The 12,977-nt window shown below is 48.0% G+C and overlaps 1 protein-coding gene across 1 annotated transcript in view; it reads right to left on the reverse strand.

Annotated features, from left to right (window-relative positions):
• FAT4 (FAT atypical cadherin 4) overlaps positions 1 to 12,717 on the reverse strand; it is a 149,989-nt gene extending 137,272 nt beyond the window's left edge. Inside the window, exon 1 of the mRNA XM_072861873.1 lies at positions 7,344 to 12,717. Within this exon, the coding sequence (XP_072717974.1) occupies positions 7,344 to 12,626 (5,283 nt within the window). The 5' untranslated portion in view covers positions 12,627 to 12,717. The remainder of the gene's footprint in view (positions 1 to 7,343) is intronic.
• Positions 12,718 to 12,977: the final 260 nt, after the last annotated feature.

The following is a 12,977-nucleotide window of genomic DNA, read 5'->3' on the forward strand; positions in this document are numbered from 1 at the left end:
ATATGTTAGGAAAACCCTTTGTTTTACTTCAATTTTAGTCACCATAAATTTATTTTCCAATGCAAACCCGAGAGTATCGGGGCTTGTGCACGCACAGGTTTTGCACAGACACAATTACGTGGGTAAGAAACCAAACTGCCTTAACAGTAATGCTACTCCTTAGTCTAGACACAGTTAAAACAAACTCTATCAGTATAACTATGTCATGCTAAGGGGTTGCTTTGATATAAATTAAACGGGCACCTTGTTATTGGAGGGGTGGGAAGTGGCCCTTGGAGTGGTGGTTCAACAACATCCAACCTCTGAAAAGACTCAGGAGAGACCATGGAAACGTCTGGAGCCTCCTTCCATCAGTCAAAAGGGTACGAACATCCTCTGATGAGATGCAGTCTCAAGGTTCAAGATATGCACAGGAAAGGAAAAGACAATAGCAAAGATTTCAGGAGCCAAAGACAATGTATTCGTACCCCAGTAAAGCTAGTGGCGAGAGCTGGAGACACCAAGAGGGCAGGCAGGCTTTGGTGACCAACTTCTGCAGTTCTCCTAAATGAACAGCCACCGATGGCTTCACCGACCACTAACACGTGGAAAGAAACCTGCACCCCAGCAGCTCTGGGGGGGTATCATTTTACATGGAAAAGGACTCGCCTATTAACATCGATAGAACCCAAGACTCATTTAGAGATTTGTATGAAGAATTTAACACTTAGCAAAAATAAGCACATGAAAATTTTGCTCTGGTTTTTGGCTATTATTTCTAGTGTTTGCATTAGAGACGCATGAAAAATAATATTTTCCATAATAAAGAATGTTGTTTTTAAAGTCTAGTGATTTTTAACACAAAAATTATGAAGTGACCTCACATGCAAAAATGCCCAGAGGCTGCTAAAATAGCAAAGAAATGAGAAATTCTAGATATTAAGAAAACGTAGCAAGGCAGAATCATTAAAGAAATTAGAGAGGATGAAAAAAGGGACAACTTTGAACCAAACCCCACAAATTGGTTTGGAACAGTTTTTGACATAAGGCACATTGATCTCCCACTCTAGTTCAAGGAGAGCTTAGAGATCTCTTCTCAGATCAGTGCAAATGACAGCAATAACTTAAATAATTACACATTTCTCAGAATCAGCAATATCAGCACTAGGAAGAAAAAAACCTGGCTTTGGAGCTGGGACAAAGCAGATTTTCATTGTTTACTCAAACGTTTCGTAAGTAGTTTCCTTTGTCAAGCTACAAGTAACGTGCCATGTATCATTAAAGAATAAAACGATTTATAAATAGTATGAATACAAGGAGTACCCCATTGTTCTTATTGGTACTGGTAAATACGAGACACGCCAGATAAGACTTCTCTGAAGTGGGTTTCAAATTCCCTTACTAAATTTAAAGCCCTCCACCGTTAGCCAGCTTGGTTAGAAGAGTAACGCCTTCAATGTTTTGCCCCACCAACCCATCCCTTTCCCTCTCTCAAAGGGATGGCAGGTCTCGCCCCACATCCCTGAAGCGGTACCCAGCCCCAACAGCATCACGCTCCTGTGGCTCAGGCAGCCTCTCCTGCAATGTATCCTGTCATTCCTGCTTAGCAGCATCTTCCCTTTCTTAGCCCGGGTTTCTAGAGCTCTGCACCAGATACACGCAATGGAGGAGACAGTTTTTGAGTACCCCCATCTCACTCCTAGGTCCAGCGAGGACCCGCGGGGCGCAGGAGTGACACAGAGCTGGCTAAGCCACAGGACCTCGGCTGGGCTGAGTCGAAAAGCGCCACAAAGTAGTTACATCATGCCATCGTGGTTTTATGGCCATGGCAGCAGTCCGCACTGAGTTAAGGTGAAGCGTCCTATGATTTTCTTTCCAGGAGGAGAGGGCCATTCATTCTGCCTGTCTTCATTAATTTCCAGATCTTTACTATGCCAGCAGTAAGCATTGCCTAAAATCCCCATATCTTACCTGATTAAAGAAAGAACATTTTTTTCCTAGACTATGGATTTGGGAGATTAAAAGCCTCCCCCAACTTGGAAGTCCAAGCTTCCCAATAGTGCCAGTCACGAAATGTAGCACGAGAGGCAGCTACAAATATACAAATGCAAAAGAAAACTCAGTGCCTCATGTTTCCCTATCTGAAAATGAAGACGATCACTCCTCTTTGAGAGCAAGTTAACATTCACAGGTAAAGAGTGCTACTAGGATCATTGATCTGCCTCTCCAAGTAGTTCCATTCAAATCAATACCATCGCTAAATCTTTCATTTAAAGTTTACACATTTTCCTCATTTATACCCTTCTCTCCCTTCCTTGGAAACTATGAACCTATTTAAAGTATATGAAAGATGTTTAAATGAACAAGTAGTTCACCTCCCAAACTGTTACCCTCTCATTTGCCATACATGTTATACAAGTTGGCACCTAGCAAACCCACTGCTCCTTTCAAGGAAGCCGTCGACTGAAGGGTTAAACATGCAAACTAGAGATCCTATCTAGTTCTGTTTAATCCCTAGTAACACAGCACAGAAGTTGAGGTATTGTCCCTGGGTTCCTATTATGACTGCCAGCCGAGAAACAGGGTACAACATACGACCACCCAAAATATCACACAGCACACGATTATTGTTTTCACAGAATCGCACAGGTTGGAAAAGACCTTTAAGACCATCGAGTCCAACCGTAAACCTAACACTACCAAGACCACCACTACACCATGTCCCCAAGCACCTCATCCAAACGTCTTTTCAATACCTCCAGGGATGGCGACTCAACCACTTCCCTGGGCAGCCTGTTCCGATGCTTGATAACCCTTTCAGGGAAGTAAAATTTCCCAATATCCAGTCTAAACCTCCCCTGGTGCAACTTGAGGCCATTTCCTCTTGTCCTATGGCTTGTTACCTGGGAGAAGAGACCGACCCCCACCTCTGTACAACCTCCTGTCAGGCAGTTGCAGAGAGCGATAAGGTCTCCCCTCAGCCTCCTTTTCTCCCGGCTAAACAACCCCAGGTCCCTCAGCCGCTCCCCATCAACCTTGTGCTCCAGACCCTTCCCCAGCTTCGCTGCCCTTCTCTGGACACGCTCCAGCCCCTCCATGTCTCTCTTGTAGTGGGAGGCAGGATTGAATAAAGTCACATGGTTTTCAAGTGATGCCAATATGCATCAGTCATTCTATATTAAATATAAAATCATGATGGTGAACCCCTCAGCCCTGCCTGAAGAGGTCAAAAGAGAATTTATGTTGGAGAGCCAAGAGAAAGGAGCTGAGCAATTGCCGAGTCTCTTCTTTCAGCAGAAGCACATAAAAAGGTGTAAAATGGCAAAGAGAAGGGTTCCCTTCAGGACACCTACATTATTTTTTTCTTATCTGAGAAGAACAGTGCAACACCTAATTTTTCTGGTGCACCACCAGATTAACACAAAAGGGGAAAAAACTAAGACGGATCACAGAACACATTCACGCAATGTCAAATCATCTGGTTTCTCACTGTAGATTACACAGAAATAGGCTAAAAGTCCAAAATTTAAAAAAAAGTTTTCAAATTCAATAATAAGTACCCAAAATTACACCAGCTAGCTGTAAAATACAGTGGAACAAGCACTTGGGTTCTCTTTGCAAACCTCAATGTATTTAGTACTTTGAGCATAAAGCTTTTTACCTCACGACTTGCACTTTTCTGACCCATACACACACTTTTCTCTCCATATAGTAGTAACAAGCACAGAAACATACGCAAATATGAAACCTAGTGTTAACAACAACAACAACAACAAAATCTACAAACTGTAAATAAACTGTTCTTTGTTTTCTAAACTCTGTGCTGTTGTTTTACTGAAAAATATAATGTAACCCTTCAGTTTCAAGGCATGTCAGCTGCTTTGGGTTCAGAAGGGGATTCACCACAGTCCTGCCATGGCTTCCCTTGGCCCCTCTCTTCAGCAAGGCCCCTCTCTTCATACAACCCCAGTAACTATGCAATCAGTGGATCTATAGTCTGATCCTACAGGGCAAACCCCAGGGATGGATGAGAAAGACTGGAAAGAGGCTTTTTCAGTTGGAGCATTTTGGGTGGATCTTTTCAATATAGTTGATATTATGAAAAAAAGGAAAGTAGAGTTTAGTGACAGGATTTAAGGGGGGCGGGGGGGGGGGAATCACATCCTTTCCCAAGGACAAGGATTGATTCACTGCTAGAGTAAGTAGTTTCACGCAAGCCTGCTCTTCTTTTATACTGCCTGCTGGCTAGACAAAGCCTAGTCACTGTTGTGAAGCTGTAAATATCTCTATTTCACACCAGGTATCAGCCACCCAAAACCATTCCTAAAGTCTACATTAGACGAAAGACCTATTAACTTCCTTGCTACTGCTGCTCTCCTCATCAGTCTCGGACAGCAAAGTTAACACTGGGTGGCTCCAAGTGCTCCGTGGTTCACTCACATGCACAGCGCAGTTAAGATAATGGCTGGCATCAGGGCAGAAGGCATGGCAGGCAGTGGAGAATGGAAAAGTTGTTAAGCATATCTATTACTGTTAAGCATATCTATTACTGTTTTTCCCTTTTCTTCAACCATATTCAGAAACAAAACCCAACATACTCTTCATAAGAGGAGAAAGAAAATATACAATACTCAAGCTTTTTCCTCACAAAAAAAACCCAAAAAACGAGAAAACAAACAAACAAAAGTTATATCCAGCTTATCTGTTCAGAAAGCTGTCAGGTATAGTGGAACCAGACCAGGCTTTCTCTGCACACCTGCATCAATGCTTTACAACTTACTTCTCAAGGGGGAATCTAAAATCAGTCAGTAATCATCTTGCCACGTACATACCAAAAAAAGTTGAAGACATTATGGGCAAAAGAACACAAGTTTTGTGGCTTTAGATATTCTACAGCTTCTCGCACATTCATTGTCCCTCGTCAGTGTTCTGGTCATACCACCACTGAAGCCGTCACCTTAAAAACCAGGACTGGAATAAACCATTAAACCTTCTGAATTACACATTTGATGCACAAAGACTTTAGCATGAGTCTGCTTTAAGGTGGGTTTCCAAAGATAAGAGATAGTGTTCATATACTTGGGTAATGGCTTTTTTTTTTTTTTTATGAAAAAGATCGGCAGCAAACTCTGAGACCAAAATGTGTGCACTGCATACATCAAACCAAAACCAAAAAAAGTTGCCACCCAAAAGCAACATGGCAAAAAGCTGCATTGCTTATTCAGCCCCCACCGACAGTCAGCTTGCACAAAGAATGTCACTGTAGTAGCTCTTGTTCAAGTATGGGACAGCAAAAGCCATTCCAGAGAAATTCAATCAGTCAAGAGAAAGACTGCATATGGTTATGGTTTTTGAAGTCGATAGCTGATTATAATTTATAATATATTTCTAAAAGAAGCACAGTGAGCTAATTACATTTGGGAGAAGAAACATTTTAGAAGCTATAAAGATACAACCAGTAATATGAAATCCTAGCTCCCAACTACTGCTTTCAATGTTCTTTACAGAATAAAACATTTGCTTTTGATTTCAGGACTGGTTTGTATTCAACGATGTAAAATTTGTTTAAAGTTTCAGTGGTTGTTCTCTTCCCTGCTCACCAAATATTCGTATTAAATACTTTTACAATGTGAGAGACTATTGCAACCATAGGGTCTCCTACAAGCCCTTCTCCAGTCAAGAAACTCTTCGGTCATGCAGGCAGACTCAAAAGTTGAAGGACTGTGATCCAAATACCCACTGACAAAGGCTTAACCCTCAAAACAACTGTCCATCAAATCAAAATATGATGTAATAATGATAAAAGAAAAAAGGAGAAATGTTTAATCTTTTACAAATTGCCAGCAGGGGTACAAAGACCTAGATAACAGGAATCTTCTCCTATAAAAATAGCATGAGTTATTTAAACCAGCAGCACTGCTAGAACAGGTCATTTTCCAATACACTACTGCTCTTCAAAACATGATAATCAACAGCACATAGCACACACACTAAGACGAGGTCTCTCATACATGCCAAGAAATCTTTGAGTTTGAACAGTGCTCAAACTCCCTGCCTAACAATTACTTTGTAGAGCATCAGTCACCGCCAGTATAGGAGAGTGAGGTTACATACCTATATACAGATCATAACTGAACTACAGTAAAACAACAACAAAGTGGTTATGAAGAGAAAAAGCTACAGCTGCCAAGTAAAAATCAGAAATACCACATCTGCTAAAATCAAAAAGAAAAAAAACCCAAACCACCACACTATCCTTGGTGGCTCAAAACTAAGACATAATTCCCAAGAGGAAGCATAGCTGGGGCTAACGCCTGGGATGCATAGGGCTATGCAATATTGAGGCAGTACGTTCAGCTGGCGCGGGCAATGGTTGGACCTCTACACACTACCAGCATCCTCTGCTGGTTGACCCCCTCAGCAGTGCCAGCCCCAAACTCCCAGGAACTGCAAGTTAAATGGCTCATAGTGAAGTGCAGAAGGCAGCTCCAGAAGATGGTGCAACTTAAAACAAACACAAGGCTCCCTTTCACGCCAGGCTTCTCAGTATTCCGGCAGAAGACAGCAAGAATGGTGTAAATGATCAGCTCTGGGGCTCAATTACCAGACAAAGCAAATAAAACATTTGTACTTCACAGATGATGTTTCAAACCTGTTTTCCACCCTTTGCTCCTCACGCTAGTCACGCAGAGACCAGTTAAAGACCCTTCAGTCAAGGCAAACGGCTTTGTGATAAGGAAAGTGTAACATTTTAGCTGGCAACTCCTACTGTCTGTCATGTCCAAGAACAGAAACAAGACCGTTTTCATACTCGTCAGTGAGGGTAAAGAAGTAACCTAAATTGGAGATGCATGAAGATACCCGAGGGTCTTAACCAGGCAGGGATGCCAAGCACATCCAAGACTTGAGACAGCAGATGAGGTGTTCAGAGAGCAATCCCTTACTGGCCAGTTCTCAGTCAAATACGGACATGATGACTGTAGTGGAAGAAGTTCAGTTATAATTCACATTGGGATAGAAAGACTTAAAATAATTAATGATTGCTAAAATGAGAAGGCATGCAAAACTCCAAAATGCCTGTCATTAAAGCTTTTTGCACCTCAAGTATTTAGTACCTAAATTTATCTGACCAACATTGTGCCCTCAGTAGCCAAATTTAAGCACTATGCCTAAGCCTCTCTCAAATTTCTAGAGGCGGCTTTGAGGAATACTAATTGAAAGGTTATCTTTAGCTAATGAATCAGCAGACTTAGCTTTTAGGTCTTCTGCTGTGCACTACAGTCTGTAAAACAGCTAACAACAAATACACGAAATGGCTCGTTTTGAAAGCAAACGGGTAAATGACTACTGAATAAAAGCTTTACCTCTGCTCGTTGTGTGCGGGGCAACACAGATGACTTTTCAATGGCATAAACATCCACCAAGTAGAGACGCGCTCCTTGCTCCCTGTCCAAAATGGCAGCGGTCTGGATGACACCAGTATGGCGCCCGATGGTGAAGAGGCGCCCGAGACTCTTGTCTTCACATCGGACAGACACGATGTAATATTCCACCTGAGCTTCAGAGCCCCGCGGACTTGCCGCTTCGATAGATATCACGTTTGTCCCGATAGGCTCGCCTTCTTTTAAGATGGTTATGTATTTTGGCTGAGTGAAGACAGGCCCGTCAACCCCTTGCAGAATTATAGTCATCTCGGTGGTGGATTTTCTCCTTTCAGGGCCAAGATCCGTGGCAGAAACTATGAGATTGTATATGAGCTGAGAAGGCACCAAAGCTGATGCTACTCTTAAATCTCCGCTATAGCGATCCACAATGAAGGTTTCGGTATCTCCATTGATTATTTCATATTCCACTTCTCCGTTGGCGCCCTCGTCAGGATCCGCAGCAATAATTGTCGTTAGGATCGAACCGATCACAACCGAAGGGTCGGCTGCGAGAGCATTTTGCGATATGAACACAGGAACATTGTCATTTTGATCCGTCACCAAAATGGTCACATTCTTCAGAGCAAATCGCCTGGACTCCACAGGAACAGCCTGATCGGTGGCTTTGACTGTTAACTCAAAGAGATTAGCAAACTCACGATCTATTTCAGCATTGGTAAATATTGTCCCTCTTACTTCATCTATACGGAAATGATTACCCCGTGGCATCTGTTGAATGATTGCATACGTTAGCTGCCCATTAATATCCGCATCTGGATCATGAGCGGTCACGGAAATGACAGAGCTACCAACAGGAACGTTCTCAACAATAGATTTAAAGATGTCCCCCGGAGGAAAATTAGGAGGGTTGTCATTAAAATCCCTAACGTGTATTACCACTGACATTGTAGATGACCGTGGTGGCCTTCCTTGGTCTTTTGCTGTTATATTTAGCTTATACAGAGATTGTGTCTCAAAGTCCAGTTTCTTTGCAAGAAAAATACTACCGGTGTTGGGACTGATGCTAAAGGTCCCGTGATTGTTTGTCCCCGTAATGCTATAGTGAAGGTCAGCATTGTCACCCGAATCAGAATCGGTGGCAGTGACAGATGACACAAGTTCACCGACTCTCATATTTTCCAAGACATCCACTAACAAGGTCGACTTAGGGAAGGAAGGACTGTTGTCATTTTCATCCAATACATCAATGCTCAACATGCAAGTTGAGCTCAGGGAAACTGCTCCCGAGTCTATCGCTTGGATGACAAGCGAATACGACGGAGTAGCTTCATGATCTAGTTGGCCTACTAAGGTCACTTGGCCTGTGCTACTCTCTATCGCAAACTGCTTTTCTTCATTTCCCTTGATTATAGAGTAGTGAATCAATCCATTAGCCCCTTCATCAACATCTGAGGCAGAAACTCTCAGAACCTGTGTCAGATTTGCTGCCAATTCTGATACAGTAGCTTGGTAGAGATCTTTCAAAAATTTGGGGGCATTATCATTGATGTCTTTCATGTAGATTTGTACAGTTGCCTGATCCTTTAGAGGCTTTGGCAACCCCTGATCTGTTGCTATTACCGTGAGACTAAATACTGCAGCTCCCCTTTGCCTCATGAGAGCTTCTCTGTCAAACTGATGAGTGCTTCTTATTTCCCCAGTTACCGTGTTCAGCTCAAAATCTGGCTGCATGTGCTCAAACGAATACCTGACTTCACCATTTGGCCCAAAGTCTTTATCTGCAGCATTTATTTTACCTACATACGATCCGCCTCTCTGCTCCTCTTCAAAATAAAATACGTAGTTGGTACTGTTGAACAGGGGCCTATTATCATTTACATCCTCCAGAATTACAGTAACATTCACAGTAGCATTGAGTGGTTCTACTGCTCTATCAGAGGCAACAACCAGTAAAATGTACCTTTCCTGAAGTTCACGGTCCAGTTCACTTTTTATATACAGCTGACCATCTGGGAATATGCCAAAGGCATCCCCAGTATTTCCTTCAATTATGCTGTAAGCTATTTCACCATTCACTCCCGAGTCTTTGTCAGAAGCCTGCACCTTAAAGAACCTGGAATTCACAGGCTCCGACTCCAAAATAGTAATTTCATAGGAAAGCTGGTCGAACACAGGCGGGTTATCGTTTACATCATGGACAGAGACAGTCAGGATAAAGTTAGAGGACAGCTGAGGCACCCCCATATCCGAGGCCAGGATTTCCACCTGGTAAGACCCAGCGTTTATGTCAAGTGGCCCTATTAAGCTTATGGCACCTGTTTGTTCATTGATTGAAAACAAGCCCTTTGGGTTTTGCTTAAGGCTGTAAAGGACCACGCCATTAACACCTTCATCGGGATCAAGAGCCTTGGCCTGGAATATGGTATGCCCAGCTTTCCAGTTTTCAACCACATTTACGCTTTCCACCACATGAATAAAGTGTGGGGAATTGTCATTTAAATCTTTGACAGTTATATTGACCATAGCATCTCCGGTTATCGCCCCACCACTAGCAACCACCTTCAGCTGGTAAAACGCTTGTTCCTCCCTGTCAATAATACTGGCTGTGGTGATCTGCCCCGTCACTCTGTTGATGGCAAACATGCCCCTTTGGTCACCTGTTGTAATAAGGTAACTGATGTTGGTGTTGAGGTCCATGGTGGAAGCAAAAACAGTACCTACGTGGTAACCTAGGGCAACATTTTCAAAGACAACAAAACTGTACATGCCCTGGCTGAAAACAGGTGGATTGTCCTGGGTGTCCAAGACAGTGATGGTGACAATGGCTTGGTTCTGCGACTGAAGATGGCCACCATCAGTGGCCACGATCTGCAACTGGTAAGCAGTTTTCTCCTCCCTGTCAAGGGCTATTTTGGTCGTGATGACCCCTGTCTGGCCATGGACCTGAAACCTGGAGGTGTCTCCAGCTGAGATGCTGTACTTGACCGTCCCATTAGGTCCCAGATCCGGGTCCGTGGCAGACACTGTGGTCACGTAGGTTCCGGCTGGCTCATTCTCTTGGATATGGGCAAAATACTGAACAGGGTAAAACACAGGGCTATTGTCATTCACATCCAGGAGACTCACGTTAACTCGGGCTATCGAAGAAAGGGGAGGAGAGCCTAAATCAGTGGCCAGGACCTGCAGGGAGAAGTGAGCCTGCTCCTCCCGGTCCAGCTGCGAGATGGTGCTGAGCTTGCCCGACACAGGATCCAAGCGAAAGATCCGGCGAGGGGTCACTGAGGAGGGGCTGACCGCTGCCAGCGCTGGCTCAGCTTCCTGCAGGGAGAAGCGGACAGTCCCATTGTCCCCCAGGTCCCCATCTGTGGCACTCAGGACCAGCAGCTCAGTTCCTGACGGGGAGTTTTCAGCCAGGGACACCTGGTAGCCCTCAGGTTGACTGAAGCAAGGCTTGTTGTCATTGACATCCAGGATGGTCACCACCAGCTGTGCGTAGGAGAACCTGGGCTGCACCCCCTGGTCGCGGGCACTGATGTTGAGCACCACCTGAGAAGCGGTCTCCCGGTCCAGCCCGCTGGAGATGGACGTGCCCGCAGCATGCCTGGTGGTGCCGCCCTCGGGGCCGGCCGTGGTGACCAGCCCGCTGTGCTCGCTGATACGAAACCAGCCAAGCTCGTTGCCCGAGACGATGCTGTATTTGAGGTTGGCGTTGAGGCCCGAGTCACGGTCCGTGGCACTCAGGCCCCGCACGTAGCTGCCCAGGGGCACCTCCTCACTGATATTCACCCTGTAGACCGACTGCCCGAAGACGGGGGGGTGGTCATTAATGTCATTCACAAAGATCACCAGGCTAGCTACTGACGAGCGGCTCACGGGAGCCGCCGCCCCATCGGGGGAAAGGGAAGAAGTGGGGGAGCCCGGAGGCGGCGGCGGGGCCCCGTAGTTATCAGCCACCGCCACCGTAAGGTTATAGGCCGGGATGCGCTCCCGGTCCAACGCGGCTGCTACCTTTATAAGGCTGAGGTTGGGTACCTTACTGCTGTGCACCTCAAAGTGCCGCTGCTCGTTTCCCGCCAGGATCGACACAGAGATGTTCCCGTTTGCCGCGGGGGAGTCAGCATCGCTCACCGTCAGCAGGGCCACCACCGTGCCCGGGGCCGCGTTCTCATCCACAGAGGCAAAGCGGGAGGTGGCCGGGAAATAGCGAAACTTCACTCGGGGCTCGTTGTCATTGACGTCGAGCAGGCGGATGAGGGCCTCAGCCCGGCCGCTCAGCGCCGGCACCCCTCGGTCCATGGCCTGCACCGTCAGCGAGTACTGCTGTCGCATCTCGTAGTCCAAGCGCTCCCGGATGCGGATCACCCCGCTCTCAGGGTCCACCTCAAACGGGAGGCTGCCAGCCCCCTCCCCGCCGCCACCGCCATCACCTCCTTCCAGGCGGTAGCGGATGTCGGCATTGGTGCCTTCATCAGCATCAGCTGCAGCCACCTGGAGAACGCTGGCCCCGACAGGTGCATCCTCAGGCACTCGTGCCTGGTAAAGAGTCTGGCTGAAGACGGGTGGGTTGTCGTTGATGTCCTGGACGGTGACGTTGACCTGAAGGTACCCCCGCCGACGGGGCTCGCCCTTGTCCTCCACTTGCACCAACAGCTGGTAGGTGGGGGTGGCCTCCCGGTCCAGGCCACCCCGGGAAACCAGGTGCAAGAAAGCGCCTTCACCGCTGGGGTTGAGGGTGATGTTGAGCCGGAAACGCCCCTCCTCGTTGCCGGCCACAATGCGATAGGAGCCGTGGTCCACACCGTTGGTGCCGCTGTCGGCATCGGTGGCCGTGTCCAGGATAAGCTGGCGCCCGCTGCCCGTGTCCTCCTTGAAAGTCACCACGATGGAGGGGTCGGGGAAGACGGGCGCGTTGTCGTTGAGGTCGAGCACCAGGACCCGCACCTCGCTGGGGTAGGTGGGCTGGCTGGAGAGGACCACCAGGTCCACCACATCGCTGGCCAGGCTCTCGCGGTCGATGGTGGCGCGGGTGTGCAGGGCGCCCGAGGTGGCGTTGATGGAGAAGAGGGCGTGCTGCTCGCTCAGGCGGTAGGTGAAGCCGGGGCGGGTGGCGATGGTGCCCACCCAGGTGCCGGCCGGCTGCTCCTCCAGCACCTGGAAGACCTGCCGGGGCTCCGCGGCGGCGCCCAGCGGCAGCAGCGGCAGCAGCACCAGCGACAGCAGCAGCGGCGGCGGGGCCCCGCGGACGGCGGGGGGGCGGCCCATGGCGCCCCGGGGGGGCAGCGCCCCGAGGCGGGGGCCCGGCGCCGCGGCTCTCCGCGGCTCCCCCCGGGGGTCCGCCTCCCCCCGCAGCCGCCCCGCTCCCCTCCCTCTCTCCTCACCCACGGAGGCTCCGCTCGCCCTGCCCCGCCACGGACGGGAGCAGACCCGCCGGCGCGCCGCGCTCACGGGGCGCTCCGCTGCTGCTGCTGCCGCCGCCGCCGCCGCTCCTCCCGCCGCCGCTCCGGGGCTGGGGGGCGGCCGGGGGCGCCGCGCCGCATCGCCGCTCAGCAGCCACCGGCGCTACCGCCGCTGGCCCCGCGCTCCGCCGCGCCTCAGCGGCCGCCGCCCCACCGC

Source organism: Ciconia boyciana, chromosome 5 (assembly GCF_034638445.1).
Source record: "Ciconia boyciana chromosome 5, ASM3463844v1, whole genome shotgun sequence".
NCBI classification, from domain to species: domain Eukaryota; kingdom Metazoa; phylum Chordata; class Aves; order Ciconiiformes; family Ciconiidae; genus Ciconia; species Ciconia boyciana.